At 40.5% G+C, this 27,354-nt stretch overlaps 2 protein-coding genes across 2 annotated transcripts in view; both read right to left on the bottom strand.

The window, feature by feature from the left end:
* The window catches only part of LOC126184405 (uncharacterized), a 281,884-nt gene extending 277,361 nt beyond the window's left edge, over window positions 1-4,523 (bottom strand). The window contains exon 1 of the mRNA XM_049926789.1: window positions 4,410-4,523. Within this exon, the coding sequence (XP_049782746.1) occupies window positions 4,410-4,523 (114 nt within the window). The remainder of the gene's footprint in view (window positions 1-4,409) is intronic.
* An 18,879-nt stretch (window positions 4,524-23,402) lies between these two features.
* LOC126184404 (glutaryl-CoA dehydrogenase, mitochondrial-like) overlaps window positions 23,403-27,354 on the bottom strand; it is a 187,248-nt gene continuing 183,296 nt past the window's right edge. Inside the window, exon 7 of the mRNA XM_049926788.1 lies at window positions 23,403-23,750. The gene's annotated coding sequence lies outside the window, so the exon portion shown is untranslated. The remainder of the gene's footprint in view (window positions 23,751-27,354) is intronic.

Genomic DNA, 27,354 nt, shown 5'->3' with positions numbered 1-27,354 from the left:
GTTACAAATAAAGATCAATTTAAAAGGAGCCTGAAAGACTTACTAGTGGCCAACTCCGTCTACTCCATTGACGAATTTTTTAATAGAAACAAATGATGTACTGTGTATATTCATACTATTAGTATTGTTATTTCAGCAAAAAAAAAATTGACATGTTCCACATCCACGAGGATCTCCTCAGCATGGATCTATGGAACGAAAAACTAATCTAATCTAATCTAATCTCTAATGACCTCGCTGTCGACGGGACATCAAACATTAATCTCCTCCTCCTCCTCCGCAATATTTCAGATTTACATGCCATTTCACCTAGAAATAAAAATAATATATGACCCCTCCTTTAGTGTGTTTGTTTTGATGTACTGATCACTGAAAGAATCATAGCTCTCTATAACTGCTGTCGTTCCCTATCCCCGTTGTGTATTCGGTGAACATATCACTTAATGGGATTGCTGAAGTGGATGGGGGGAACTCAGCTGATTGGAACGGCGCAAGAGTGTTGTCAGCAGCGTTATTACTCAACGTTTACCATAGTTGAAAGTGAGCAGTGATGCATGAATGTGGTTTATTTAGAATATTATGAGGCGTAAAAGCATAGTGAATACAGTGAAAAAATGACCAATATTCGTAAGTTTTTGTACCTCATAAACGAATAAAAGCCGAAAATGAGCGTGAGGGAATCGAAAATTATATTACCTGCGACGAAATATCACAAGACAAGGGCGAGCCAGACTCAGATATATCTATTAAAAATTCCAGTTATTGCACTTATGAAAGAAATACAGACATAGCCAGTACTTCTACTGGCTTCAGGTGCTTTGATGGACGGGATAGTAGTCTCCTGGTCAATATTTCCGACGTCAGAAATAATGTTGAAAGAAAAGGTTGATGATTCCCTGAAGTATAACGTTATATTGAATCCATTGTCACCTGACGAAATTATAATTTCAGGAATGATGTAGACAGCATAACTAGATTTTTTCGGTACGGCTGCCTGTCATTATACCCATGGTTGGTTTATTCTAGCTCAGTTAAAGTTGTGTCCTTCCGGCCACGTATAACGCATGGCAGTTATCAAAAGGTTTCACGCATCTGCAAAAAGTGCATATCAGTTCCAAATGGCATAAACGTGCAGCTGAAAACTCAAAAAAAAATCGTTAACGTCATGTCAAACAAAACTAAGGGTGCAGAAGAAATCACGAAAGAGAATGTTACAAAATTAGTACAGACTAATTGTGCTAGCATTAAATCAATTGTTTCTTGCATACTATTCTGTGCATTACATGATTTGTCTTTAAGAGGGAAAATAAAATTCAAATTCTGTTTCTAAAGATTTATTGCAGTTTACAGTTAAGTCAGGCAGTGGCAGATTAATGAAATTTCGTTGGTGAGAGCGGTTTCCTAGAAGAGAAAGAAAATCCAGGGTTCCTTCCCCTGAAAGCGTATGGAAAAAACTTCAAAAACTGCTATTTTAAGCAGTTTTTATTATTAACAACATCGAAGAAATTCTAAAATGTGCTTTGTCGTAGACCAACAGGTTTTTAATTCCTTGGAATGTGTAGCATTCACATCCTTCTTCTTACTTCTACACATATATATCATTGTTAACATGAAAACCTATTTTGTCGATTAAGAGCTGCTAAGCCAATTAAAAGATTCGAAATTCAGATTAGAATGAAATACTTTTAAATTTATAATTTTTGATATGTTCACAATTACATTTTTGCCAGTTTAGTTCAGAAATATATACAGGGTGGTGCATTGATAGTGACCGGGCCAAATATCTCACGAAATAAGCATCAAACGAAAAAACTACAAAGAACGAAACTCGTCTAGCTTGAAGGGGGAAACCAGATGGCGCTATGGTTGGCCCGCTAGATGCCGCTGTCATACGCCAAACGGATATCAACTGCGTTTTTTTTTTAATAGGAACCCCCATTTTTATTACATATTCGTGTAGCACGTAAATAAATACGAATGTTTTAGTTGGACCACTATTTTCGCTTTGTGATAGATGGCGCTGTAATAGTCACAAACGTATAAGTACGTGGTATCACGTAATATTCCGCCAGTACGGTCGGTATTTGCTTCGGGTTACATTACCTGTGTTAAAATGGACCGTTTACCAATTGCGGAAAAGGTCGATATCGTGTTGATGTATGTATGGCTGGCTATTGTGATCAAAATGACCAACGGGCGTGTGCTATGTAAGCTGCTCGGTATCCTGGACGACATCATCCAAGTGTCCGGACCGTTCGCCGGATAGTTACGTTATTTGAGGAAACAGGAAGTGTTCAGCCACATGTGAAACGTCAACCACGACCTGCAACAAATGATGATGCCAAAGTAGGTGTTTTAGCTGCTGTCGCGGCTAATCCGCACATCAGTAGCAGACAAATGGCGCGAGAATCGGGAATCTCAAAAACGTCGGTGTTGAGAATGCTACATCAACATCGACTGCACCCGTACCATATTTCTACGCACCAGGAATTCCATGGTTACGACTTTGAACGTCGTGTACAGTTCTCCCACTGGGCACAAGAGAAATTACGGGACGATGACAGATTTTTCGCACGCGTTCTATTTAGCGAAGCGTCATTCACTAACAGCGATAACGTAAACCGACATAATATGCACTATTGGGCAACGGAAAATCCACAATGGCTGCGATAAGTGGAACATCAGCGACCTTGGCGGGTTAATGTATAGTGCGGCATTATGCGAGGAAGGATAATTGGCCCCCATTTTCTCGATGGCAATCTAAATGGTGCAATGTATGCTGATTTCCTACGTAATGTTCTAAGGATGTTACTACAAGATGTTTCACTGCATGACAGAATGGCGATGTACTTCCAATATGATGGATGTACGGCACACAGCTCGCGTGCGGTTGAAGCGGTATTGAATAGCATATTTCATGACAGGTGGATTGGGCGTCGAAGCACCATACCATGGCCTGCACGTTCACCGGATCTGACGTCCCCGGATTTCTTTATGTGGAGAAAGTTGCAGGATATTTGCTGTCGTGATCCGCCGACAACGCCTGACAACATGCGTCAGCGCATTGTCAATGCATGTGCGAACATTACGGAAGGCGAACTACTCGCTGTTGAGAGGAATGGTTCAAATGGCTCTGAGCACTATGGGACTTTACATCTACGGTCATCAGTCCCCTAGAACTTAGAACTACTTAAACCTAACTAACCTAAGGACATCACACAACACCCAGTCATCACGAGGCAGAGAAAATCCCTGACCCCGCCGTGTTGAGAGGAATGTCGTTACACGTATTGCAGGTAAATAAGTATCGTAGAAACATAAAAGACAATTATTTTCACAGCATCGAGCAAATCATACAGATGCTGAATTTTTACATTTGCTACTGTACCATTACAATAAGAACCCAACAGGACTGATCTGGGGCCAAGTTGCGGGATTTGGCCCGAGAAGTAACAAGACTAAGCTGTCAGACGTACTGGAACTAACGCACGCAGCTTTTTCGCGTCACTGCCGAACGCTTGCGGGATATAGAAGGGCTCGTCATAAAAGTAGAGAAAATGCTGCGCCTGGTTGGCTTCGTGGATTCTGTTGTCGATAGGCTCGTTGTCAACGCAGCAGGTGACACTTCCAGAACTGAAATGCTAAGAGATTACCAGACGACTGACTGTAAGTAATACCTTCAGTGGCTTCAATATTTAACTATACGGTGAAATCCTTCAATACTCTCTGACGTTACACACAACTTATGCAGAAAAATTGCCCTGTGGCTAAGTCAGGAATTTTCATCATTCTTGTTTTTAATTACAACAGTACGTTAGCTGAAAAAGGATAACTTGTTGCGGTTTCCGTCTAGTCATCTAAGGAACGTATAGTGTGAGATTTGCAGTATATTATTTCATTCTGCTTAAAATTAAATGACATTCGAAGCTGTATTGCTTCTCTGCTCGTCCCTTTTTACGTGTGAACTGCACCCGAGCACGTCACTGCAGGTTAACCGTACCACCTGACCGGTAAGTCGATGTGCTCGTAATGTACAGCACAAAAGTACCCTCATTATCGCACTTGACAGTACTCGAGACAGCTTGGCTGCAGTTCCACGTGAAACGGAAGTCCAAAGAGATTCCAGCAAACGCGAAAGAAAACATAGTGCTATGTTTCATCAGTTTTATTCTTATGATGAACGGATAATACATATATGAGTATCCCAGATGCAAAAGCGGCTAAGTCAGCTTTAAAAGATTTTTGGGAAAAGCAAAAAAAAAAACGTAGCCCTGCTCTCACAGCACTACTACAACGGTGGTTAATATCTAAATAAAAAAAAGAGAGAATCATAGCGACCACATCATAAATGTCTCTATATTCCTACATTAACCCCTTATTAGTATTTTTATGTAAAAATTTGTACTTACCCCCTTTTGCAACGGAATGGGCCAGTTAGCTGCTTCTGCAACACCATCGGCGGCCATGATGGAATGCAGTCGGTTGCAAGACCGGCCCGCTTCTGCAACTGCATCGGCGGCCATGATGGAATGCTATGCCGGTAAGAATGGTAGACTACAGTAGTTTACTAAAATAATGCGAAAGGAAGAAAATTAAACGAACAAAGTGCTGAAATACTGTTTTATTTTAGATATTTAAAAAGATTGAAACCTTTACAAAAAAAAAGAAGAACTAAACACGAACTACTACAAGGTACAATATTAACATCACACAGATTTAATCACTGAATTCAGTCTTAACACCTGTCATGAAAATGAGAAATCTTTGGAAACAAATCTTGGAAAAATGAAATACTGCAAAGAAACGATCACAAGGTAGAATGAAGTATACAGCGCTTAAGCTAAGTTCGGGGAATCGTCATGTAAGAGCTTAAAATTAAGTCATTCGTCCTCGTCGTTTTGACATTCGTCTGTTTCCATGATCTGCTGCTGCTCAAAAACATCAGTGTAGAATTTTAACTTTTCCTCCTCGGGCCATGTCTCTCCCCAGTGTAGTTTTAAGAGCCGCTCGACGTCTGTAATTTTAGCTTTTTTCAATGGGACGCCTTTTGGAATCTCAGGAAGAATTTCTTTCGTGATACGTTTGCCTCTTTTAAGAATTGAAGAATGCTTCTCCTTGCACAAGACATAATTTTCTGTTTGTTGCCTTCGTGATGATAATTCTCTTCGACTTTTGAAACTGGAAGTGCCAGGATTCAGGAGCTTTGATGACGTCAGTGGCGATCTTCCTACAGTCTCTCACTTTGCACTCGTCCAACCCCAAATGCACCACTGTGCCGAATTTGTCCATTATGCCGACGTATACTGCAAGGTTTTCGATTACGCTCAAATTTGAAAATTTTCTCTCCATGTTTCCAAAAACTCTATCAGGGTGTATAAAATAATAACCGACGATCGTGAACCAAACTTAACGCTCTCTACGTGTACTGGAGCAGCGTACAGGAACCAGTACATCAACATCCCAATCACTGTTGTATTCTTGTTTTGCCCGCCCCATCCATCCGAAAAGAGGTGTAATTTGGTGACACCATGCAAATTGGAGCTAAGCAATTAATGATGAAGAGGTGAAGCAATCTGATTCGACCCTTTACAAATTAGTTCCCCAGCCTAACATACGAGGTCACATTGTCTTTCGTCTGACTGCTCGTGGAGGAACCTCGGCAAACCGTGAAATTATATAAGTACATCTGTCTGGAATAATAAGCCGCCTGAACTGGGACTTTTGGAAGGACTAAATTTTTCTAGTAGTCGTAACTTAAAATTAGTTGACCTTCGATGTCGTCCTTCAGCCTTTCATAAAAAAACATCGCTCCGAACTTTGTGAGCTGTAAGCTGATGTTCCAAATTTTTCTTTTCCACTGGCCGATTTTCCAAGTAAATCATGCTTTGTAAGGACGAGCATGTAGAGCATGTATCAATAGAAAGTGCTCCGAAGCCAATATTTAAATTATTGTAGAATATTGTCCGGTAGTAGTCATACTTTACGTCCAGACCAGGATATTTGTCACAGAACATTTCCAACATTATTTTTACATTTAATTCACTGGACAAACATTGGCGATGTAGCATTTTCCCTCTAGAATAGTGACTTTCGATCGGCTTGAATTGTTCAATGTGTCTGACAACTACATTTTTCCTATCTTCGCACAGCTTCGTTCTTCTGTCACATCCTTTTCTTTCAGCGGTTGCAGGTGAGGAAGTGTTCATTATACTCTGACAAATTTTGTTGAGTCTCATTTTTTTATCTGCAAAATCCCATGAAAGCCGCTCTGCAAACCCTGATGTTTATAGAAACTCCTTCACTTTTTTGGGAGCACAAACTCCGTAATTAGTTGCTTTCTTGATACTTTGTCTGCTGTAGGCTTAGAATCTTAGATGTTCGAGGAGATGACACAGTGACATGCTGTCGAATGTAATTGTTCTGCCATTCTTGGTTATTTTGTTCGTAAAAGTTTTGATAGGTCCGTCTTACGTCCTGCGTAGTGAGTTCTTTACATTTCAGCTTTCCAGCAGGATGTTTACAGTTTGACATCTGTGGAAACCCTTTCGGTTTGTACCTACAGATAAATGAAAAATGAAACTGAAAACCAACTGATAGTAGTTTTATTTCAATGCAATCAGAAGTTCGGTGTTTCTATTTCCAAGTACGTTGAATTTACAAGAAATGTGTTCCAGAAAAGGTTAGGTAATGTTGCCAGGGCATTAATTTCAACAGCATTAAAATTGTAAGGAATATTTGAATATTACTCTAAGCAGTGGTCTTTCTTACCTTTTTCTTTTCTCGACGATTCGTTTCCATTGGTTTACATTCCGTCTTCTCTTTCTAGAAGTAGAGTTTCTCGTGACATCTCCTCACTCGTCATTAACGCTAATATCAGCTCTATTGTCGTTGGGTTCGTCGAAATGTACTACAATAGTAGAAATTTCCTCTTCATTATCCCTGTCCATTTCGAACTGTGCTACAATGAAACTGCCTACAAAGTCGTTTTAAAATACACAGTGGACCGAGTGTGCTGGTAGGTATTTTTATCGTATATAACAATGCCTTTTCGCACTTATAGCAATGGAAGCAAAAACATATGAGAATCTACCCAGTACTGCCAACCCAAACGTTTTAGTCACAAATGGTTCAAATGGCTCTCAGCACTATGGGACTTAACTTCTAAGGTCATCAGTCCCCTAGAACTTAGAACTACTTAAACCTTACTAACCTAAGGACATCACACACATCCATGCCTGAGGCAGTATTCGAACCTGCGGCCGTAGCGGTCGCGCGGTGCCTGACTGAAGCGCCTAGAACCGCTCGGCCACTCCGGCCGGCAAACATTTTAGTCACATGTAGCTAAAAATCGGAACTTTTTAAAAATTTTACGTGTGACAAGATAATATACCCGGGTCACCAACCGCACCCTTTGTCGGCGGCCATTATCCCATTAAGACTGCCTCTTATGTAACCGAATAGGATTTGGCCGCTTTTGCAACCTAACGTGTAGAAAACATAGCCGCCTTTGCACCCGTACGCGATTTTCGCACATTTTAAAATACTTAGGACCGTTTTTGAAGCCTGATCGATACATTATTACATAGTCCGTGAAAACCTGTACAAGAAAGTGCCTCTAACTCAATTTTCGATGCTTTTGCAACTGGGCTACTCGCATAAAGGGTGATCACCTAAAACCTGCAACGCAAATATTGCGGAAATGGAAAGTGCTACTGATGCGCTGTTCTCACAGAATGGATTGGTAATAGGAGGTTCGTATTGTTAGCCAATAAACAGGTCTTAATAATAATTCGAAAGAGTATTTTTTGTGCAAGCATAGGCTTTTTTAAGTGGGACAATGCCTGTGGACATTAACATATTAAAAGTAGGGTAAACTAGGATGTCAGTGGTGTTTGTTGCAAGATTCTAGTGCGAGTCGCTTAACGAGATATCGTATTTTGAAAAATTCCCACACTGATACTTGGTTGTGCCATTCAGCTTGCATAGTTGCTAGGTATGATGTTGTTATGTTTCCTTACAGTGTATTTGTGCGTTCCTTGAATGCACTGCGACTTGCTAGTCAGTCAGTGTGTGTCAATCCAAGTGTGAGTGGACGATGGTATTTACCAATGCAGAAAAAGCCGCCATGCTCATGGTGTATGGGGAGTGTGGGATGAATGCAGTTCGTTCTTGTACAGTGTATGCGGCAAGAATCATCTCTGGAATTATTTATCAACCTCTTCAACCAGTTACGTGGAAGTTGTACACTACTGGCCATTAAAATTGCTACACCACGAAGATGACGTGCCACAGACGCGAAATTTAACCGACAGGAAGAAGATGCTGTGACATGCAAATGATTAGCTTTTCAGAGCATTTACACAAGGTTGGCGCCGGTGGCGACACGTACAACGTGTTGACATGTAGAAGGTTTTCAACCGATTTCTCATACACAAACAGCAGATGAGCGGCGTTTTCTGGTGAAAAGCTGTTGTGATGCCTTGTGTAAGGAGGAGAAATGCTTACCATCACGTTTCCAACTTTGATAAAGGTCGGATTGTAGCCTGCGGTTTATCGTATCGCGACATTGCTGCTCGCGTTGGTCCAGATCCGATGACTGTTAGCAGAATTTGGAATCGGTGGGTTCAGGAGGGTATTATGGAACGCCGTGCTGGATCCTAACGGCCTCATATCACTAGCAGTCGAAATGACAGGCATCTTATCCGCATGGCTGTAACGGATCGTGCAGCCACATCTCGATCCCTGAATCAACAGATGGGGACGTTTGCTAGGCAACAACCATCTGCACGAACAGTTCGACGACGTTTGCAGCAGCATGGACTACCAGATCGGAGACCATGGCTGCGGTTACCCTTGACGCTGCATCACAGACAGGAGTGCCTGCGATGGTGTACTCAACGACGAACCTGGGTACACGAATGGTAAAACGTCATTTTTTCAGATGAATCCAGGTTCTGTTTACAGCATCATGATGGTCGCATCCGTGTTTGGCGACATCGCAGTGAACGCACGTTGGATGCGTGTATTCGTCATCGCCATACTGGCGTATGACCCGGCGTAACGGTATGGGGTGTCATTGGTTACACGTCTCGGCCACTTGTTGTTCACATTGACGGCACTTTGAACAGTGGATGTTACATTTCAGATGTGTTACGACCCGTGGCTCTACCCGTCATTCGATCCCTGCGAAACCCTACATTTCAGTAGGATAATGCACGACCGCATGTTGCAGGTCCTGTACGGGCCTTTCTGGATACAGAAAATGTTCGACTGCTGCCCTGGCCAGCGCATTTTCCAGATCTCTCACCAATTGAAAACGTCTGGTCAATGGTGGCCGAGCAAATGGCTCATCACAATATGCCAGTCACTACTCTTGATGAACTGTGGTATCGTGTTGAAGCTGCATGGGCAGCTGTACCTGTACACGCCATTCAAGCTCTGTTTCACTCAATGCCCAGGCGCATCACGGCCGTTATTACGGCCAGAGGCGGTTGTTTTGGGTACTGATTTCTCAGGATCTATGCACCCAAATTGAGTGAAAATATAATCACATGTTAGTTCTAGTATAATATATTTGCCCAATGAATACCCGTTTATCATCTGCATTTCTTCTTGGTGTAGCAATTTTAATGGCCAGTAGTGTAGTATAACCACTAGACAATGTAACAGAAAGAAACAGGCGATGACAGAAGAGGGGGAAATTAATGTTCTTGCTGCTGTTGCAGTTGATCCGCACGTTAGCTACCACTCAATCGCGCGAGGAAGTGGCAAGAGTCAGGCAAGTGTCCTACGCACTCTCCCTTGATATAGGTTCTCTCTATCAAGAGGTGCGCGGAAACGATGATGAGAAGGGGCATTAAGACAGGATACTCCAGATGTATCAGTATCTTGTTTAGTGATGAACCCAGAGTTACCAATCATGGAAAGGTAAACTGACGAAACTTGCACTACTGGTCTATTGACAATCCCCACTAGCTTCGTCACGTGGAACGTAAACGTGTGGTGTGGGATAATGAACCATGAGCACATTGGCTCGATTTTCATAGATGGAACACTGAAAGCACATAAGTATTGCAGCCTCCTAACAGACCATGTCCCACGGATGATAGAAGATATTCCACTGCAGACTAGAAGGAACCTGTGGTACCATGTGATGACAGTCCAGCCCATAGTGCACGAAGTACTACAGCATGTCTTCACAAATTGTTTCCAGGTCACTGGGTTGGACGTAGAGGACTTGTGCCTTGGCCGGCCCATTCTCCGGATTTGATGCCTGTAGACTTTTTTCCGTGGGGAAAGCTGAAAGACGCTATCTAAAAGGACATACCAGTTACACACAATGATATGCAACAACATATTACTACAGCCTGCTTGGACATCTCCGCTGAAATGCTAGCATGTGTGCAGAAGTAGTTACATACCAGACTGGAAGTGTGTATTGCCGCTGCCAGTGGTCATTTTGAACACAGCCTGTGATGGCCAGTTGTCTCATTACTGGTCATAATCCACATGCCTAATGTATGCACTTGTGTTGTTCTTTAGTGTGTGCTACCACTGGCATTGTACAAGAGTCAGAGTTGGAACTTCTCGAAATACGATATCTCGTAAACGACTCACTAGAATCCTGCAAAAGAAACACCACTGACATTCTAATTTACCCTTCTTTTAGATCCTTAATCTCAATAGGCACTGTTCCATTTAAAAGTGTATGTTTGCACAAAAAATACAATCTCTAAGAATTATTACAATCTGTTCATTGGCTAACAATACGAGCCCCTGATTACCAACCTATTCTGTGAAAACCGCGCGTCAATAGCACTTTCCATTTCAACAATATTTGTGGTGCAAGTTTTAGGTATTGTTGTGGGTCAGAGCAAACACGATTTAGTTTCACCATAAATCAGTTTGAAAACTGATGTTGAAGTTTGGGGTAGTGATTCAGAATTGTAAAGTGAGGGGAATTTATCCATATGAAATTCTTAATTGCAGGAAAAAATTATTAATTGAGAGAATAGGGCCTATGATAGGACCAACTGAACATAACGGGAAAATGCAAAATCTGGAAATGTAAAAACTGGTTTTACTGTGAAGTAATTATATTGTTAGTTTATCTGTGTTTATAGCATTGACGAGGTACTAAAACGGCGTTGTGACGACCCGAGCAGATAACAATGTACTCAAAATGTCAAAAATCATGTTTATGTGGAAAATATTTTCCTCCTACTGACAAAAGAACCAGGGGTCACCTTGAGGTACATGGTACACAACCACGCATGGGCAGCACAAAGTGGCCTACCGGCCTTATCGCTTCAGACAGTTACCAATTGACTCATGCGGCCATCGTGGCGGCTGGTCTTGCTTTTAGTCAGAGCTGTTTCCACGAAGAGGTTTTTATGGTAAGAAAGTTCTTTGGTAATATCTTCAAGCTGTACTGTGCAATCACTGATACTCCCAGAGAAATACAGTCTGCTGCTCTTACAATTGCCAATTCTGCACAAGCACAGATTGAGGTTTGATCTTGGAGGGGGGGGGGGGGGTAAAAAGTGCAAAGTGCGTGGCTTGCTGTCTCTGCAGACACTCCCCCCCCCCCCCCCCCCCATTCCCTTCCGAAACTCATCTTGCATAAGCCACTTTTAATGTGCCACATATGTCTGTGATTTTAATAACAATAAAATATAGTAATGTCTTTAAAGTAATAATAATAATAATAATAATAATAATAATAATAATAATAATAATAACCCCCCGTGGAGGCCCGGGAAAAGAATAGGCCTTCGGTATGTTCTGCCAGTCGTAAAAGGCGACGAAAAGAACAAACCACTAATAGGGCTAACCCCCCTTTCAGTGTGATTACTTGGTTCAGGACAGAACTAAAGAAGCCTCGGACAAGCGCAATCATGGTCGGGGACGACGCTTGAACCCTATGCCCGCCCACAATGGTAACGACACTGCTAGCCAACTGGAAAATGATTTAAATCCAAATAGAGGTGTTTTGCAGGATATGCTTCCTGCAACCACCCTAGAAGGAAAACAAAGACAGAGGATGAGATGGTCAGATGAAGTTAATCGACACCTCATGTTCTGTTATTACCAAGCAACAAACCTAGGAACAACACAACTGGATACAGATCACAAGTATACACAACATTTATTACCAGATACCCAGAATTAAAATTTTTAACAGAACAACGACTAGCTGATCAGATCCGTGTAATAATAAAAAATAACAGGATACCCCAGTCAGAATTAGAAAACATCAAACAACAAGTACAACAAATACTGAAACAAAATAATGTGCAATCAGAAGAAGAAGAAAATATAGTAATGGACTCAAACATCCCAGAGCAAACAAACAAAGACCAACACGCATCAATTAAACAATCAGAGGAAAACGAAATCTTAAGACAGCCACCAGAACAAGCACAAATAGAACACGAAGAGACACACGTGTTAGATATAGAAGAGAAATTTCAGCTGACATATATAGAATACAAAGACACAAATACAGACATTAGACCATTCTTGCATAGACCACCAAATAACCCACAAGTCGAAACAACAATAAAAACTGTCAACACAATCATACACAACAAAATAAATGAAAACACAACTATGGAAGAGTTACAACTACTGGTTTATATAGGAGCACTCACTACACTAAATATACACACTAGGCAGAGATCAGAACAAACAAACACACAGAAGAAACCCACAAAACCAGCATGGCAACACAGGCTACAGATCAGAATAGAAAAACTGAGAAAAGACATCGGACAGCTAACACAATTTATAAGAAATGAAATATCAGACAAAAAACGAAAAAGGTTAGGTAAAATCACACAACAAGAAGCAATAGAGCAATTAGATGAAAAGAAGCAGAAATTACAAGCATTGGCCAAACGACTTAGAAGATACAAAAAAAGTGAAAATAGAAGGAAACAAAACCAAACATTCAGCACAAACCAAAAGAGATTTTACCAAACAATAGATAACACACACATTAAAATAGACAATCCACCAAACATAGCAGACATGGAACACTTCTGGAGCAACATATGGTCAAACCCGGTACAACATAACAGGCATGCACAGTGGATACAAGCAGAAACAGACTCATACAAGATGATACCACAAATGCCTGAAGTGATAATTTTGCAACATGAAGTCACCCGAGCAATTAATTCTACACACAATTGGAAATGATAAAATAGCAAATTTCTGGCTAAAGAAGTTCACCTCAACACATTCACATCTCGCTAAATTATTTAACAGTTACATTGCAGACCCATACACATTCCCTGATACACTTGCACATGGAATAACCTATCTGAAACCTAAAGATCAAGCAGACACAGCAAACCCAGCTAAATATCGCCCCATAACATGCCTACCAACAATCTACAAAATATTAACTTCAGTCATTACACAGAAATTAGTGACACATACAACACAGAACAAAATTATAAATGAAGAACAAAAAGGATGCTGCAAAGGAGCACGAGGATGTAAAGAGCAACTGATAATACACTCCTGGAAATGGAAAAAAGAACACATTGACACCGGTGTGTCAGACCCACCATACTTGCTCCGGACACTGCGAGAGGGCTGTACAAGCAATGATCACACGCACGGCACAGCGGACACACCAGGAACCGCGGTGTTGGCCGTCGAATGGCGCTAGCTGCGCAGCATTTATGCACCGCCGCCGTCAGTGTCAGCCAGTTTGCCGTGGCATACGGAGCTCCATCGCAGTCTTTAACACTGGTCGCATGCCGCGACAGCGTGGACGTGAACCGTATGTGCAGTTGACGGACTATGAGCGAGGGCGTATAGTGGGCATGCGGGAGGCCGGGTGGACGTACCGCCGAATTGCTCAACACGTGGGGCATGAGGTCTCCACAGTACATCGATGTTGTCGCCAGTGGTCGGCGGAAGGTGCACGTGCCCATCGACCTGGGACCGCACGGATGCACGCCAAGACCGTAGGATCCTACGCAGTGCCGTAGGAGACTGCACCGCCACTTCCCAGCAAATTAGGGACACTGTTGCTCCTGGGGTATCGGCGAGGACCATTCGCAACCGTCTCCATGAAGCTGGGCTACGGTCCCACACAACGTTAGGCCGTCTTCCGCTCACGCCCCAACATCGTGCAGCCCGCCTCCAGTGGTGTCGCGACAGGCGTGAATGGAGGGACGAATGGAGACGTGTCGTCTTCAGCGATGAGAGTCACTTCTGCCTTGGTGCCAATGATGGTCGTATGCGTGTTTGGCGCCGTGCAGGTGAGCGCCACAATCAGGACTGCATACAACCGAGGCACACAGGGCCAACACCTGGCATCATGGTGTGGGGAGCGATCTCCTACACTGGCCGTACACCACTGGTGATCGTCGAGGGGACACTGAATAGTGCACGGTACATCCAAACCGTCATCGAACCCATCGTTCTACCATTCCTAGACCGGCAAGGGAACTTGCTGTTCCAACAGGACAATGCACGTCCGCATGTATCCCGTGCCACCCAACGTGCTCTAGAAGGTGTAAGTCAACTACCCTGGCCAGCAAGATCTCCGGATCTGTCCCCCATTGAGCATGTTTGGGACTGGATGAAGCGTCGTCTCACGCGGTCTGCACGTCCAGCACGAACGCTGGTCCAACTGAGGCGCCAGGTGGAAATGGCATGGCAAGCCGTTCCACAGGACTACATCCAGCATCTCTACGATTGTCTCCATGGGAGAATAGCAGCCTGCATTGCTGTGAAAGGTGGATATACACTGTACTAGTGCCGACATTGTGCATGCTCTGTTGCCTGTGTCTATGTGCCTGTGGTTCTGTCAGTGTGATCATGTGATGTATCTGACCCCAGGAATGTGTCAATAAAGTTTCCCCTTCCTGGGACAATGAATTCACGGTGTTCTTATTTCAATTTCCAGGAGTGTAGATACAGAAGTGACATATCAAGCTAAAACTAAACAAAGGTCGCTACACTACGCATACATTGATTACCAAAAAGCGTTTGATAGTGTACCCCACTCATGGTTACTACAGATATTGGAAATATACAAAGTAGATCCTAAATTGATACAGTTTCTAAACATAGTAATGAAAAACTGGAAAACCACACTTAATATCCAAACAAATTCAGATAACATCACATCACAGCCAATACAGATTAAGCGTGGAATATACCAAGGAGACTCATTAAGCCCTTTCTGGTTCTGTCTTGCTCTGAACCCACTATCCAACATGCTAAATAATACAAATTATGGATACAATATTACTGGAACATACCCACACAAAATCACACATTTGCTATACATGGATGATCTAAAACTACTGGCAGCAACAAATCAACAACTCAACCAATTACTGAAGATAACAGAAGTATTCAGCAATGATATAAATATGGCTTTTGGAACAGACAAATGTAAGAAAAATAGCATAGTCAAGGGAAAACACACTAAACAAGAAGATTACATATTGGATAACCACAGCGACTGCATAGAAGCGATGGAAAAAACAGATACCTATAAATATCTAGGATACAGACAAAAAATAGGAATAGATAATACAAATATTAAAGAAGAACTAAAAGAAAAATATAGACAAAGACTAACAAAAATACTGAAAACAGAATTGACAGCAAGAAACAAGACAAAAGCTATAAATACTTATGCTATACCAGTATTGACCTACTCATTTGGAGTAGTGAAATGGAGTGACACAGACCTAGAAGCACTCAATACACTTACACGATCACAATGCCACAAATATAGAATACATCACATACATTCAGCAACAGAAAGATTCACATTAAGCAGAAAGGAAGGTGGAAGGGGATTTATAGATATAAAAAACCTACATTATGGACAGGTAGACAATTTAAGAAAATTCTTTCTAGAACGAGCAGAAACTAGCAAAGTACACAAAGCAATCACTCATATAAATACATCAGCTACACCATTGCAATTTCATAACCACTTCTACAACCCTTTAGATCACATAACATCAACATATACAAAGAAAGTAAATTGGAAAAAGAAAACACTACATGGCAAGCACCCGTATCATCTAACACAGCCACACATAGATCAAGACGCATCCAACACATGGATAAGAAAAGGCAATATATACAGTGAGACGGAAGGATTCATGATTGCAATACAGGATCAAACAATAAACACCAGATATTACAGGAAGCATATTATTAAAGATCCCAACACCACAACAGATAAATGCAGACTTTGCAAACAACAAATAGAAACAGTAGATCACATCACAAGCGGATGTACAATACTAGCAAATACAGAATACCCCAGAAGACATGACAATGTAGCAAAAATAATACATCAACAACTTGCCATAAAACATAAACTAATAAAACAACACGTTCCCACATACAAGTACACACCACAAAATGTACTGAAGAATGATGAATACAAATTATACTGGAACAGAACTATTATAACAGATAAAACAACACCACATAACAAACCTGACATCATACTCACCAATAAAAAGAAGAAATTAACACAACTAATTGAAATATCCATACCCAACACAACAAATATACAGAAGAAAACAGGAGAAAAAATTGAAAAATACATCCAACTGGCTGAGGAAGTCAAGGACATGTGGCATCAGGATAAAGTCGACATTATACCAATTATACTATCAACTACAGGAGTCATACCTCACAATATCCACCAGTACATCAATGCAATACAGCTACATCCAAACATATATATACAACTACAAAAATCTGTAATTATTGATACATGTTCAATTACCCGAAAGTTCCTAAATGCAATATAACATATACCATACAGTTACAAGGAAGTCACGCTTGATCAAGGTCCGCGTCACGTTCCATTTTTAACCAGACTTAACAGTCTGAGAAAAAAATGTCAATAATAGTAATAATAATAATAATAATAATAATACACTCTACAATAAAACAAAAAAAGACCCACCCTGAAGAATTATCTGAATGGGACAGAAATTTGTAGACATGATATAACGTACAGACAAAAAATAATTATTGCAATTTTAGATAAACTAGATGATTTATTCAACGGCAAGAACTTCACAAATTGAGCAAGTCAATAATGCATTGGTCTACCTCTGGAACTTATGCAAGCAGTTATTCAGCTTGGCATCGATTGACAGGGCCAAAGGATGTCCTCCTGAAGAATATCGTGTCAAATTGTGTCCAATTGGTGCATTAGAATGTCACAATCCAAAGTGGTTAGAGGGCCCTGCCCGTAATGCTCCAAATGTTCTCAACTGGGGAGAGATTTGACCATCTTGTCAGCCAAGGTAGCCTTTGCTAAGCATGAAGATGAGCAGTAGAAACTCTTGTCATGTGCGGGCAGGTATTATCTTGCTGAAATGTAGGCTCAACGTGGCTTAAAGTGACAGTCAAGTTAGTATCAGGTGCCCTGATGAACAGACCATTTGGGGGCCGCTGCAGCACTTTGAGGTTTATTCTTATTTTATAAGACCTCTGTTAACATAATTTGGCGAGAACAAACAGTACTGTTCTGCAATACTGAACATACAGCCAGTGTTACACAGATTCAAAAACATTGTGTCATTTGTTGCAGTATACAGAAGTCACAGCTGCACTCAATCTCAGTGGTAAAATCATGGCTAATCATGCTCATATAATTGGCTTTGCAGGAAGCCAGAACATTTTGTTTGTGATCATACCTTTGGCAACATTAAAAATTGTCTATAAAAAAAAGCAGAAATCTTCAAGTATCCTGTTCTGTTTCTTTGGTATTTTTAATAAGACAAGCCTTTGTTTATGGAAGGAATTTTACCAATTTACCTCTAGTTTTGGTAAATGTTTGTATGTCAGAAGCAGTACTCAAATGTGATAAGCTGTTGAAGAGGTAAAGGTAAGAATGTTCATAGTCCTGCACACAACAATAATGTTCCTTAAGTTTCAAGTCAAATAAGTAACTTAAAAATAGGTATAAAAATAAACTTCTTAAGCATTGTGCATTGTAATACATTATTTATTACATATTCAGAAATAAAAAATTGCATTTAACACATGGAACATGAACAGTTAATTTCAAAACAAAAAGACATCAGGACTTTGACTGTTTCTGCCAGTTGTGGAGCATAATTAATTGACAGGTCATCAACATTCTTAATGTCATCTTCATCTCCTCGTCCAAACCTAGGGCAGGAACCAGTGAATCACAGAATTCTTGAGGATTGGGATTGGTCAAGATTGGTTTTAAATGTAGTAGATTCTTGAATTTTGCAGGTTTAAGGGGCAGTTTGCCATTGTAAAGTTCTCTCAGTATGTTTAGATCACTTTGATTGTTACACTTTCTTGTTTTCTGTGCCTTGACTCTCAGCAAAAACAGCTTTCAAATAGTTTTAAAAGTAGTTTGTCTTGTGAAGCACCAATCTTGCCTCCTTTTGGTCAACTTTTAATTTCTAATTGGTGATGTTGCCACAAGGCACTTTTTAACATAAAACACACATAAAAAGTCTGTCTAAGTTTCAAATTTGATGTCTATGGCACAAATGATGTTAGTGAAAGGTCATGGTTTGATTCTGGTATTTCTGATGACATCCCTCCAGTCATCGGATGTCTCAGTGTATGATTTCGCATTGACAAGACCTTCCATATAACAGTGGCCTCTTATAGCGAAAACTACTTTTACAGATGTACGTTGTTTCTGTGCATGAGCTGTGTAGTGCAGAAAATGCATAACCATGAAATTCTTGTTCTGACTTGCATATGAGTTGGGAAAAAAGAATGATGTGTTTTACTATTGGGCTGAGATTATTCTCATCATCTGTCCTCTTCCAGGTGGCACTTTCATCATACATGTAAAATACTGAAGTTTAGTCTGATGATACGTGTATATTAAAAGATATGAAATTCAGTTGACGATGACTGTATACATCAGGTGTGGTTACATTAAGAGTAGCAGATTCTTTTTTTAATCAACAATAATTGCCTCAATTTCTTCATGTTTTCTGGATTCTTTATCGCAGTTTCTTTTGACTGAATAAAACTTCGCACTTCTCACCATATGATCTTGTCTTTCCTTTGCCACAAAGCCTTCTTAGCCTTAAACGGTATTATAAATTGCCATGTAGAGACTTTAAAGAAACACTCTGAAATCTGTGGCTCTCAGATAGATGGTTGAAGTAAATATAAAACCAAATAAAATCAACTGTGTGAATAAACTAAATCCATTTTTTTTCCTTCATGAAATCTATGAGAGGAAGTCATCTTTGTAAGTAAGGTAGGTCCTGGGCTAATGAGGCTTCAGATCCTTTGTCAGTAGTATCAGTAATGACACTGATACCTATTATTTCAATCAATTACAACTGTATATGTCTTTTTCAGGGCATCCAAAAATAAATATTAAAGTTTCCATCAAAAATTTCTTGGAAAGTTGTTGAACCACCAGTATGCTCTTTGTTAGACTCAGTATATATTACATATAGTTTGGCTTCATCTAGCCCTTCAAGTAAGCACACTCTTGATGTATCCTTTAAAGAATAGTGACATTGCCTTCCTCTCATAGATTTCATGAAGGAAAAAAAATGGATTTAGTTTACTCACACAGTTGATTTTAGTTGGTTTTATATTTACTTCAACCATCTATCTGAGAGTCACAGATTTCGGGGAAGTGTTTCTTTAAAGTCTCTACATGGCAACTTATAAAACCATGTAAGGCTAAGAAGGCTTTGTGGCAAATGGTTACATCTGGCAATATATCACTACCATAAACATGTGCACATGCCTGATAACAATAAGACACACAATCACTTGCCACTCCATCATAATTTCTGTTGCACCACTGCTGAACTGGAACAATTGTGATCAGTTCACTCAAATACTGATTCTGTTTGTTGCAACCCCCAAGTTTATTTACATTAGATATAATGTGTGGAGTGCCACTATGAGGATGCAATGGTCATGAGTGTTAGTTACCTTCGACAGTGTATGTGGTGAATTGATGTTGGTCGAGAGTGCCTTTAAGTTCTTTCTCTAGATTGTCGCAAAGATGACAAAATGGTAGATATCGAAATAGACGACAGAGGGATAGAGAAACAATTAAAATCTCTCAAAAGAGGAAAGGCCGCTGGACCTGATGGAATACCAGTTTGATTTTACACAGAGTACGCGAAGGAACTAGCCCCCCTTATTGCAGCGGTGTACCGTAGGTCTCTAGAAGAGCGTAGCGTTCCAAAGGATTGGAAAAGGGCACAGGTCATCCCCATTTTCAAGAAGGGATGTCGAACAGATGTGCAGAACTATAGACCTATATCTCTAATGTCGATCAGTTGTAGAATTTTGGAACACGTATTGTGTTCAAGTATAATGACTTTTCTGGAGACTAGAAATCTACTCTGTAGGAATCAGCATGGGTTTCGAAAAAGACGGTCATGTGAAATCCAGCTCACACTATTTGTCCATGAGACTCAGAGGGCCATAGACACGGGTTCACAGGTAGATGCCATGTTTCTTGACTTCCGCAAGGCGTTCGATACAGTTCCCCCACAGTCGTTTAATGAACAAAGTAAGAGCATATGGACTATCAGACCAATTGTGTGATTGGTTTGAAGAGTTCCTAGATAACAGAACGCAGCATGTCATTCTCAATGGAGAGAAGTCTTCCGAAGTAAGAGTGATTTCAGGTGTGCCGCAGGGGAGTGTCGTAGGACTGTTGCTATTCACAATATACATAAATGACCTTGTGGGTGACATCGGAAGTTCACTGGGGCTGTTTGCGGATGATGCTGTGGTATATCGAGAGGTTGTAACAATGGAAAATTGTACTGAAATGCAGGACGATCTGCAGCGAATTGACGCATGGTGCAGGGAATGGCAATTGAATATCAATGTAGACAAGTGTAATGTGCTGTGAATACATAGAAAGATAGATCCCTTATCATTTAACTACAAAATAGCAGGTCAGCAACTGGAAGCAGTTAATTCCATAAATTATCTGGGAGTACGCATTAGGAATGATTTAAAATGGAATGATCATATAAAGTTGATCGTTGGTAAAGCAGATGCCAGACTGAGATTCATTGGAAGAATCCTAAGGAAATGCAATCTGAAAACAAAGGAAGTAGGTTACAGTACGCTTGTTTGCCCACTGCTTGAATACTGCTCAGCAGTGTGGGATCCGTACCAGATAGGGTTGATAGAAGAGATAGAGAAGATCCAACAGAGAGCAGCGCACTTCGTTACAGGATCATTTAGTAATTGCGAAAGCGTTATAGAGATGATAGATAAACTCCAGTGGAAGACGCTGCAGGAGAGACGCTCAGTAGCTCGGTACGGGCTTTTGTTGAAGTTTCGAGAACATACCTTCAGCAAAGAGTCAAGCAGTATATTGCTCCCTCCTACGTATATCTCGCAAAGAGACCATGAGGATAAAATCAGAGAGATTAGAGCCCACACAGAAGCATACCGACAATCCTTCTTTCCACGAACAATATGAGACTGGAATAGAAGGGAGAACCGATAGAGGTACTCAAGGTACCCTCTGCCACACACCGTCAGGTGGCTTGCAGAGTATGGATGAAAGATGTAGATGTAGAAGGTGACAGAGACTCCGTGAGTTGTAATACAGCTAGGAGAAGCTGGATGTTCTTTCTGCAATATTGCAGAAAGACTTGGCAGGAATGTAGCCACTTTGCATGACTGTTGGTAGTGATGCTCACAAGAATGTAAGGTCGCATGAAGACCGGGTTCTAGACGGTCACGTCACCCTCCAAGAGGGAACATGTTTCACACATCTTACTGCATCTGCAGCTGCAATTTGAGCAGCAGTTGGCACCACAGTGACACAACGAACTGTCACGTATTGTTTACTTCAAGGACAGCTTCACGCGAGACGCCCTGTAGCGTGCATTCCACTGACCCCAATCACTGTCATTTTTGACTTCAGTTCCGTTAAGCAAGAGGTCATTGGAGGGCATGGTGGAGGTCTGGTTCTGCCTTGGTGCCAGTGATGGCCATGTGTTGGTTAGGAGGTGGTCAGTTGAGGGTCTGCAGCCAACCTGCCTGTGTGCTAGACATACTGGACCTACACCTGAAGTTAGGGCCTGGGGTGCAATTTTGTATGACAGCAGGAGCACTCTCATTGTTATATTGTGCATCCTGACTGCAAATTTGTTTATCAGTCTGGTGATTTGACCTGTTGTGCTGCCATTCATGAACAGCATTGCAGGGGGTGTTTTCTGAAAGGATAACACTCAACTACATACCTTGTCATTACACAACATGTTCTACAGAGTGTCAAAATGTTGCCTTGGCCTGCTTAATGACCAGGTCTGTCTCCAATTGAGCACACATAGGACATGATCAGATGAGAACTCCAGCAGCATCCACAAACAGCATTAACCATCATTTACAGCATCATCCACAAACAGCATTAACCATCCCTGTATTGACCAAACAAGTGCAACAGGCGTGTAACACCACCCCACAAACTGACATCCGGCACCTGTACAACACAATGCATGCATGTTTGCATGCAACATTCTGGCTGTTATACTGGTTACCAGCACTTCACATTTGCAATGGCTTATCTCACACTTACGTGAACCTGTGATCTTTCAATGTTAATGTAAGTCTCTTAGTATCATAGTCATTTTACCAGAACAGTTTTTCTCTGTGACTGTTTCTCTAGAAAGCAAAACAGGCGTACACTATTATTGCATATAATACTGAGGTAAATATTTAGAAATCACTCCTTTTCTCCTCTTCATATCTTTCAGGCAACTATTGCAATATTACCATATTGTCAACATGCATGTGTGAGCATTTTGACTGTTACCTCTTACACCAATCACAAAGTAACAACTGGTGTTACTTTTCATTTCTTATTGATGTAATTAACTGTGTGCATGTCATGTTGATAAATATAAAACAAAGCTAGGTCCCAGCTCTCTGGCAGAAACGTGGCATCGTTTTGACAATATTCAGACTTTCATTTCAACAGAGTCATATAATAATATAGAATAAAATTTTTAATATGATGACATCCCTCCAGTCATCGGATGTCTCAGTGTATGATTTCGCATTGACAAGACCTTCCATATAACAGTGGCCTCTTATAGCGAAAACTACTTTTACAGATGTACGTTGTTTCTGTGCATGAGCTGTGTAGTGCAGAAAATGCATAACCATGAAATTCTTGTTCTGACTTGCATATGAGTTGGGAAAAAAGAATGATGTGTTTTACTATTGGGCTGAGATTATTCTCATCATCTGTCCTCTTCCAGGTGGCACTTTCATCATACATGTAAAATACTGAAGTTTAGTCTGATGATACGTGTATATTAAAAGATATGAAATTCAGTTGACGATGACTGTATACATCAGGTGTGGTTACATTAAGATTTACTTTATTGAGTAAAAATAAAAATTATTTATTAACAAATGCATCATGAAAGCATTTTTAGTTTATACAATACCGCAGCAACTTTGGTGTACAGAAAATATCATAATCTGCAGTCTTCAGTATTAGATTCATAGTTACAGACTAGATGTTCATTACTTAAAGCTACAGGACACTCATTATTCCAAAACTTGTGCACAAATGTCTGTGTTGCATCTTCTGATACTATGCTCCATGTGTATTGCATACCTGTACACTGATTTTGAGACAGTATGGATTCTCACTGGAGTTTTTCCATGTTGGAGGACGATCACAAACTTTCACCATTCATGACACAAATTGGCACTTTTGGTACAACCTAAAATAAAAGAGTTTTTATCAAGAGTGTTTCCAAACTGCTTACATTTATATGCAGTACACTGACACTAATAAATTTTGTTCAAAATATTAGATATTTCATTGAGTTTGATCCTCCTAGTTGTGTCTCTAACAGAAATATGACTTTCAAATAATAAACTTTCTTCCAGGCAATGTAACTGCCATATAAGAAACAATATTATATTATTAATACTGTGGAGAGGCCAGAAAAATGTGGTTCCAGAAGAGGGGCAGCAGCCTCTTTAGTAGTTGCAGGGGAAACAGGCTGCATGATTGACTGATCTGTTACAATAATGTCAGACAATATGGCCTTGCTGTGCTGGTACTGTGAATAGCTGAAAGCAAGGGGGAAACTATAGCCATTACTTCTCCCAAGGACATGCAACTCTACCATATAGTCAAATGATGATGGGATCCTCTTGGGTAAAATATTCCGGATGCAAAACAATTTCCCATTTGGATCTCCAGGTGGGGACTACTCAGGAGAATGTCATCATTAGGAAAAACAAAACGCATTCTACGGATTGGAGCATGCAGTGTTAGATCCCTCAACTGGGTAGGTAGATTATAAAATTTAAAAAAAAAGGAAATGCTTAGGTTGAAGTTAGATGGGATGGGGATTAGTGAAGTTTGGTAGCAGGATAAAGAGAACTTCTGGTCAGGTGAGTACACTGTCATCAATAAAAAATCAAATAGGGATAATGCAGGTGTAGGTCTAATAATGAATAAGAAAATATGAGGGTTGCCCAGAAAGTAGTGCACCACATTTTTTTCTTCAACAATTCTTTATTGAAGATAATAAGAATTACACACATGAAAGAATGGTATTTCATCTACATACCCTATTTTTCCACGTAATCTCCATCCCATCCTATGGCCTTCCTCAAGTGCGAAACAAGGGCGTGTATGCCCTGTCAGTACCAATCCGGGTCCTGGTGGTGGAGCCAATGCTTCACTGTGTGAATCACCTCCTCATCAGCAAAATGTCTTCACGAATGGCATTCTTTAATGGCCCAAACAAGTGGAAGTCCAAGGGGGCTAGGCTAGGTGTGTCAGGTGTGACAGACACTGCTGCAAATAATGGAGCTCCACCAAATCGCCTTCTGACGACCTCACCCTCCATGGCCAGCAACTAACTGTACTTCTGTTGACAGCATATGTTCCATAGACTGCGCACAAGTATTTGTGAATATTCACCACAGTTTCTTTCTCTGCAGTGAGAAATTCAATGATGGCATGTTGTTGTAACATGCATTTCCTACAGATGCCATTTTGAAACTGTCCTGCGGCTATACTATCTGTCAGAAGTGACAGAATCTTGACGCGCTCTCTCTCTCGGGAGACTTCAAATAATACATATGGAATATTCTGCATTTGTAGCATTGTTTTTGGCTGACAAAAAAAAATGGTGCTTTACTTTCTGGGCGACCCTCATAGCAATGTGGGTAAGCTACTATGCGCAGCTCAGTGAACACATTATTATACACAGGATAGGCATAAAGCCAACACCCACAACAATAGTACAAGTTTATATGCGAACTAGCTCTGCCGATAATGAGGAGGGTGAAACAATGTATGATCAGACAGAAGAAATTATTCAGACACTTATGGGAGAGAAAAATTTAATTGTGATGGGTGTCTGGAATTCAGCAGTAGGAAGAGGAAGAGAAGGGAAAATAGTAGGAAAATATGGACTGGGGGAAAGGAACAAAAAAGTAATCTGTGTGGTAAAATTTTGCTCAGAGCATATTTTAATCAAGAATCAACAATCATGAAAGACACCTGAGATAATGGGAAGTTTCAGATGATTACATAACAGCAAGACAGAGATTTTTGGAACCAGATTTTAAACTGTAAGACATTTGCGGAGCAGCTGTGGACTCTGACCATAACTTATCGGTCATGAACTGTGGATAAAACAGAAGAATAGATTGCAAGAATGATGGAAATGAACACGGTAGAAGACAAATTGATAGCTTGAGAGATGAAATAGTGAAGGCAGCAGAGGATCTAATAGGTAAAAAGACCAGGCCTGCAGAAATCCTTGGACATCACAGGAGATACTAAATTTAACTCATGAAAGAAGAAAATATAAAAATTCAGTAAATGAAGTGCCAAAAGAGAATACAAATGTCTAAAACATGCAATTCACAAAAGTGCAAAATGGCTAAGCAGAATGATAGAGGAAAAACGTAAGTCTATAGAAGCATGTACAACTAGGGGGAAGATAGGTACCACCTACAGAAAAATTAAAGAGGCATGTGGAGAAAAGAAAACTAGCTGTATGGCTATCAAGAGATCAGATAGCAATCCAGTACCAAGCAAAGAACAGAAAGGTAGAAGTAGTATATAGAGGGTCTGTCCACGAGAGATGTACTTGAGGGCAATGTTATAGATATCAAAGAAGACGTGGACGAAGATGAGATGGAAGATATGACACTGTCAGAAGAATTTGACAGAGCACCAAAAGACCTAAGGAGTTGACAACATTCTGTCATAACTACTGATAGCATTGGGAGAACCAGCCATTACAGAGCTCTTCCATCTGGTTTGCAAGATGTATGAGACAGGCAAAATACCCTCAGACTTCAAATAATAAATCTAATTCCACAGAAAGCAGGTGCAGACAGGTGTGAATATTACTGAACTATCAGTTTAATAAGTCATGGTTGCAAAATACTAACATGAATTATTTACATAAGAATGAAAAAAACTGGTAGAAGCTGACCTCGGAGAAGATAGGTTTGGGTTTTGGAAAACATTGGAACATGTGAGGCAATATTGACCCAACAACCTATCTTAGGTCTTGTAAATAGGTTGAGGAAACGGAAACCCATGTTTACAGCTTGTGTAAATTCAGAGAAGGCTTTTGACAATTTTGACTGGAACACACTCTTTGACATTCTGAAGGTGACAGGAGTAAATAAAGGGAGTGAAGGATTATATGGAACTTATACAGATATATCAGTTATAATAGACCAAGGGCATGAAAGGGAAGCAGTGGTTGAGAAAGGAGTGAGACATTGAGAAAGGAGTGAGACAGGGTTGTAGCATATCCACAATGTTACTCAATGACACTTTTATTTTAGCAATTGTTGGGGCAGGAGCTGCAGTCACTGAATGTGCTGCACTCTAGGTGACTGTTATACTATGGATACTTACCTCTCTTGTGCACAGAAAATAATGGTGTTTCTTAAAACCACAGTAAATACTCACTTGCAGAAAAAACAACTGTTTAAAATTTACCACTGCATATATCTTAAAAGGAAAAGGAACCAATAATGAAACGTTCTCTGAATGTGCACCACACCTTTTCACTGCTAATACAAAGGTATTTCCACAATTAATCAAGCTATATGTATACACATTTCAATTACTTGAAAAGTGTATCTCATCTGCCTGCATGACATTTGTTTGATTGGTTGATTGATTTGGGGGAGGGAACAAACAGTGAAGTCATCAGTCCCATGCATGACATTTATGTCCATCCATATTATTTTCCATTTGTTGTGTGTTGGCCTGATGCAGCTAAGTTTATTGCAGGTCACTCTAAACAGTATGTATTGTCAAAGTTTTTCATCATC

The sequence above is a fragment of the Schistocerca cancellata genome, chromosome 4, assembly GCF_023864275.1.
Source record: "Schistocerca cancellata isolate TAMUIC-IGC-003103 chromosome 4, iqSchCanc2.1, whole genome shotgun sequence".
NCBI lineage: Eukaryota > Metazoa > Arthropoda > Insecta > Orthoptera > Acrididae > Schistocerca > Schistocerca cancellata.
The sequence above is the reverse complement of the archived record's forward strand: the minus strand, read 5'-3'. Positions and strand labels throughout refer to the sequence as shown.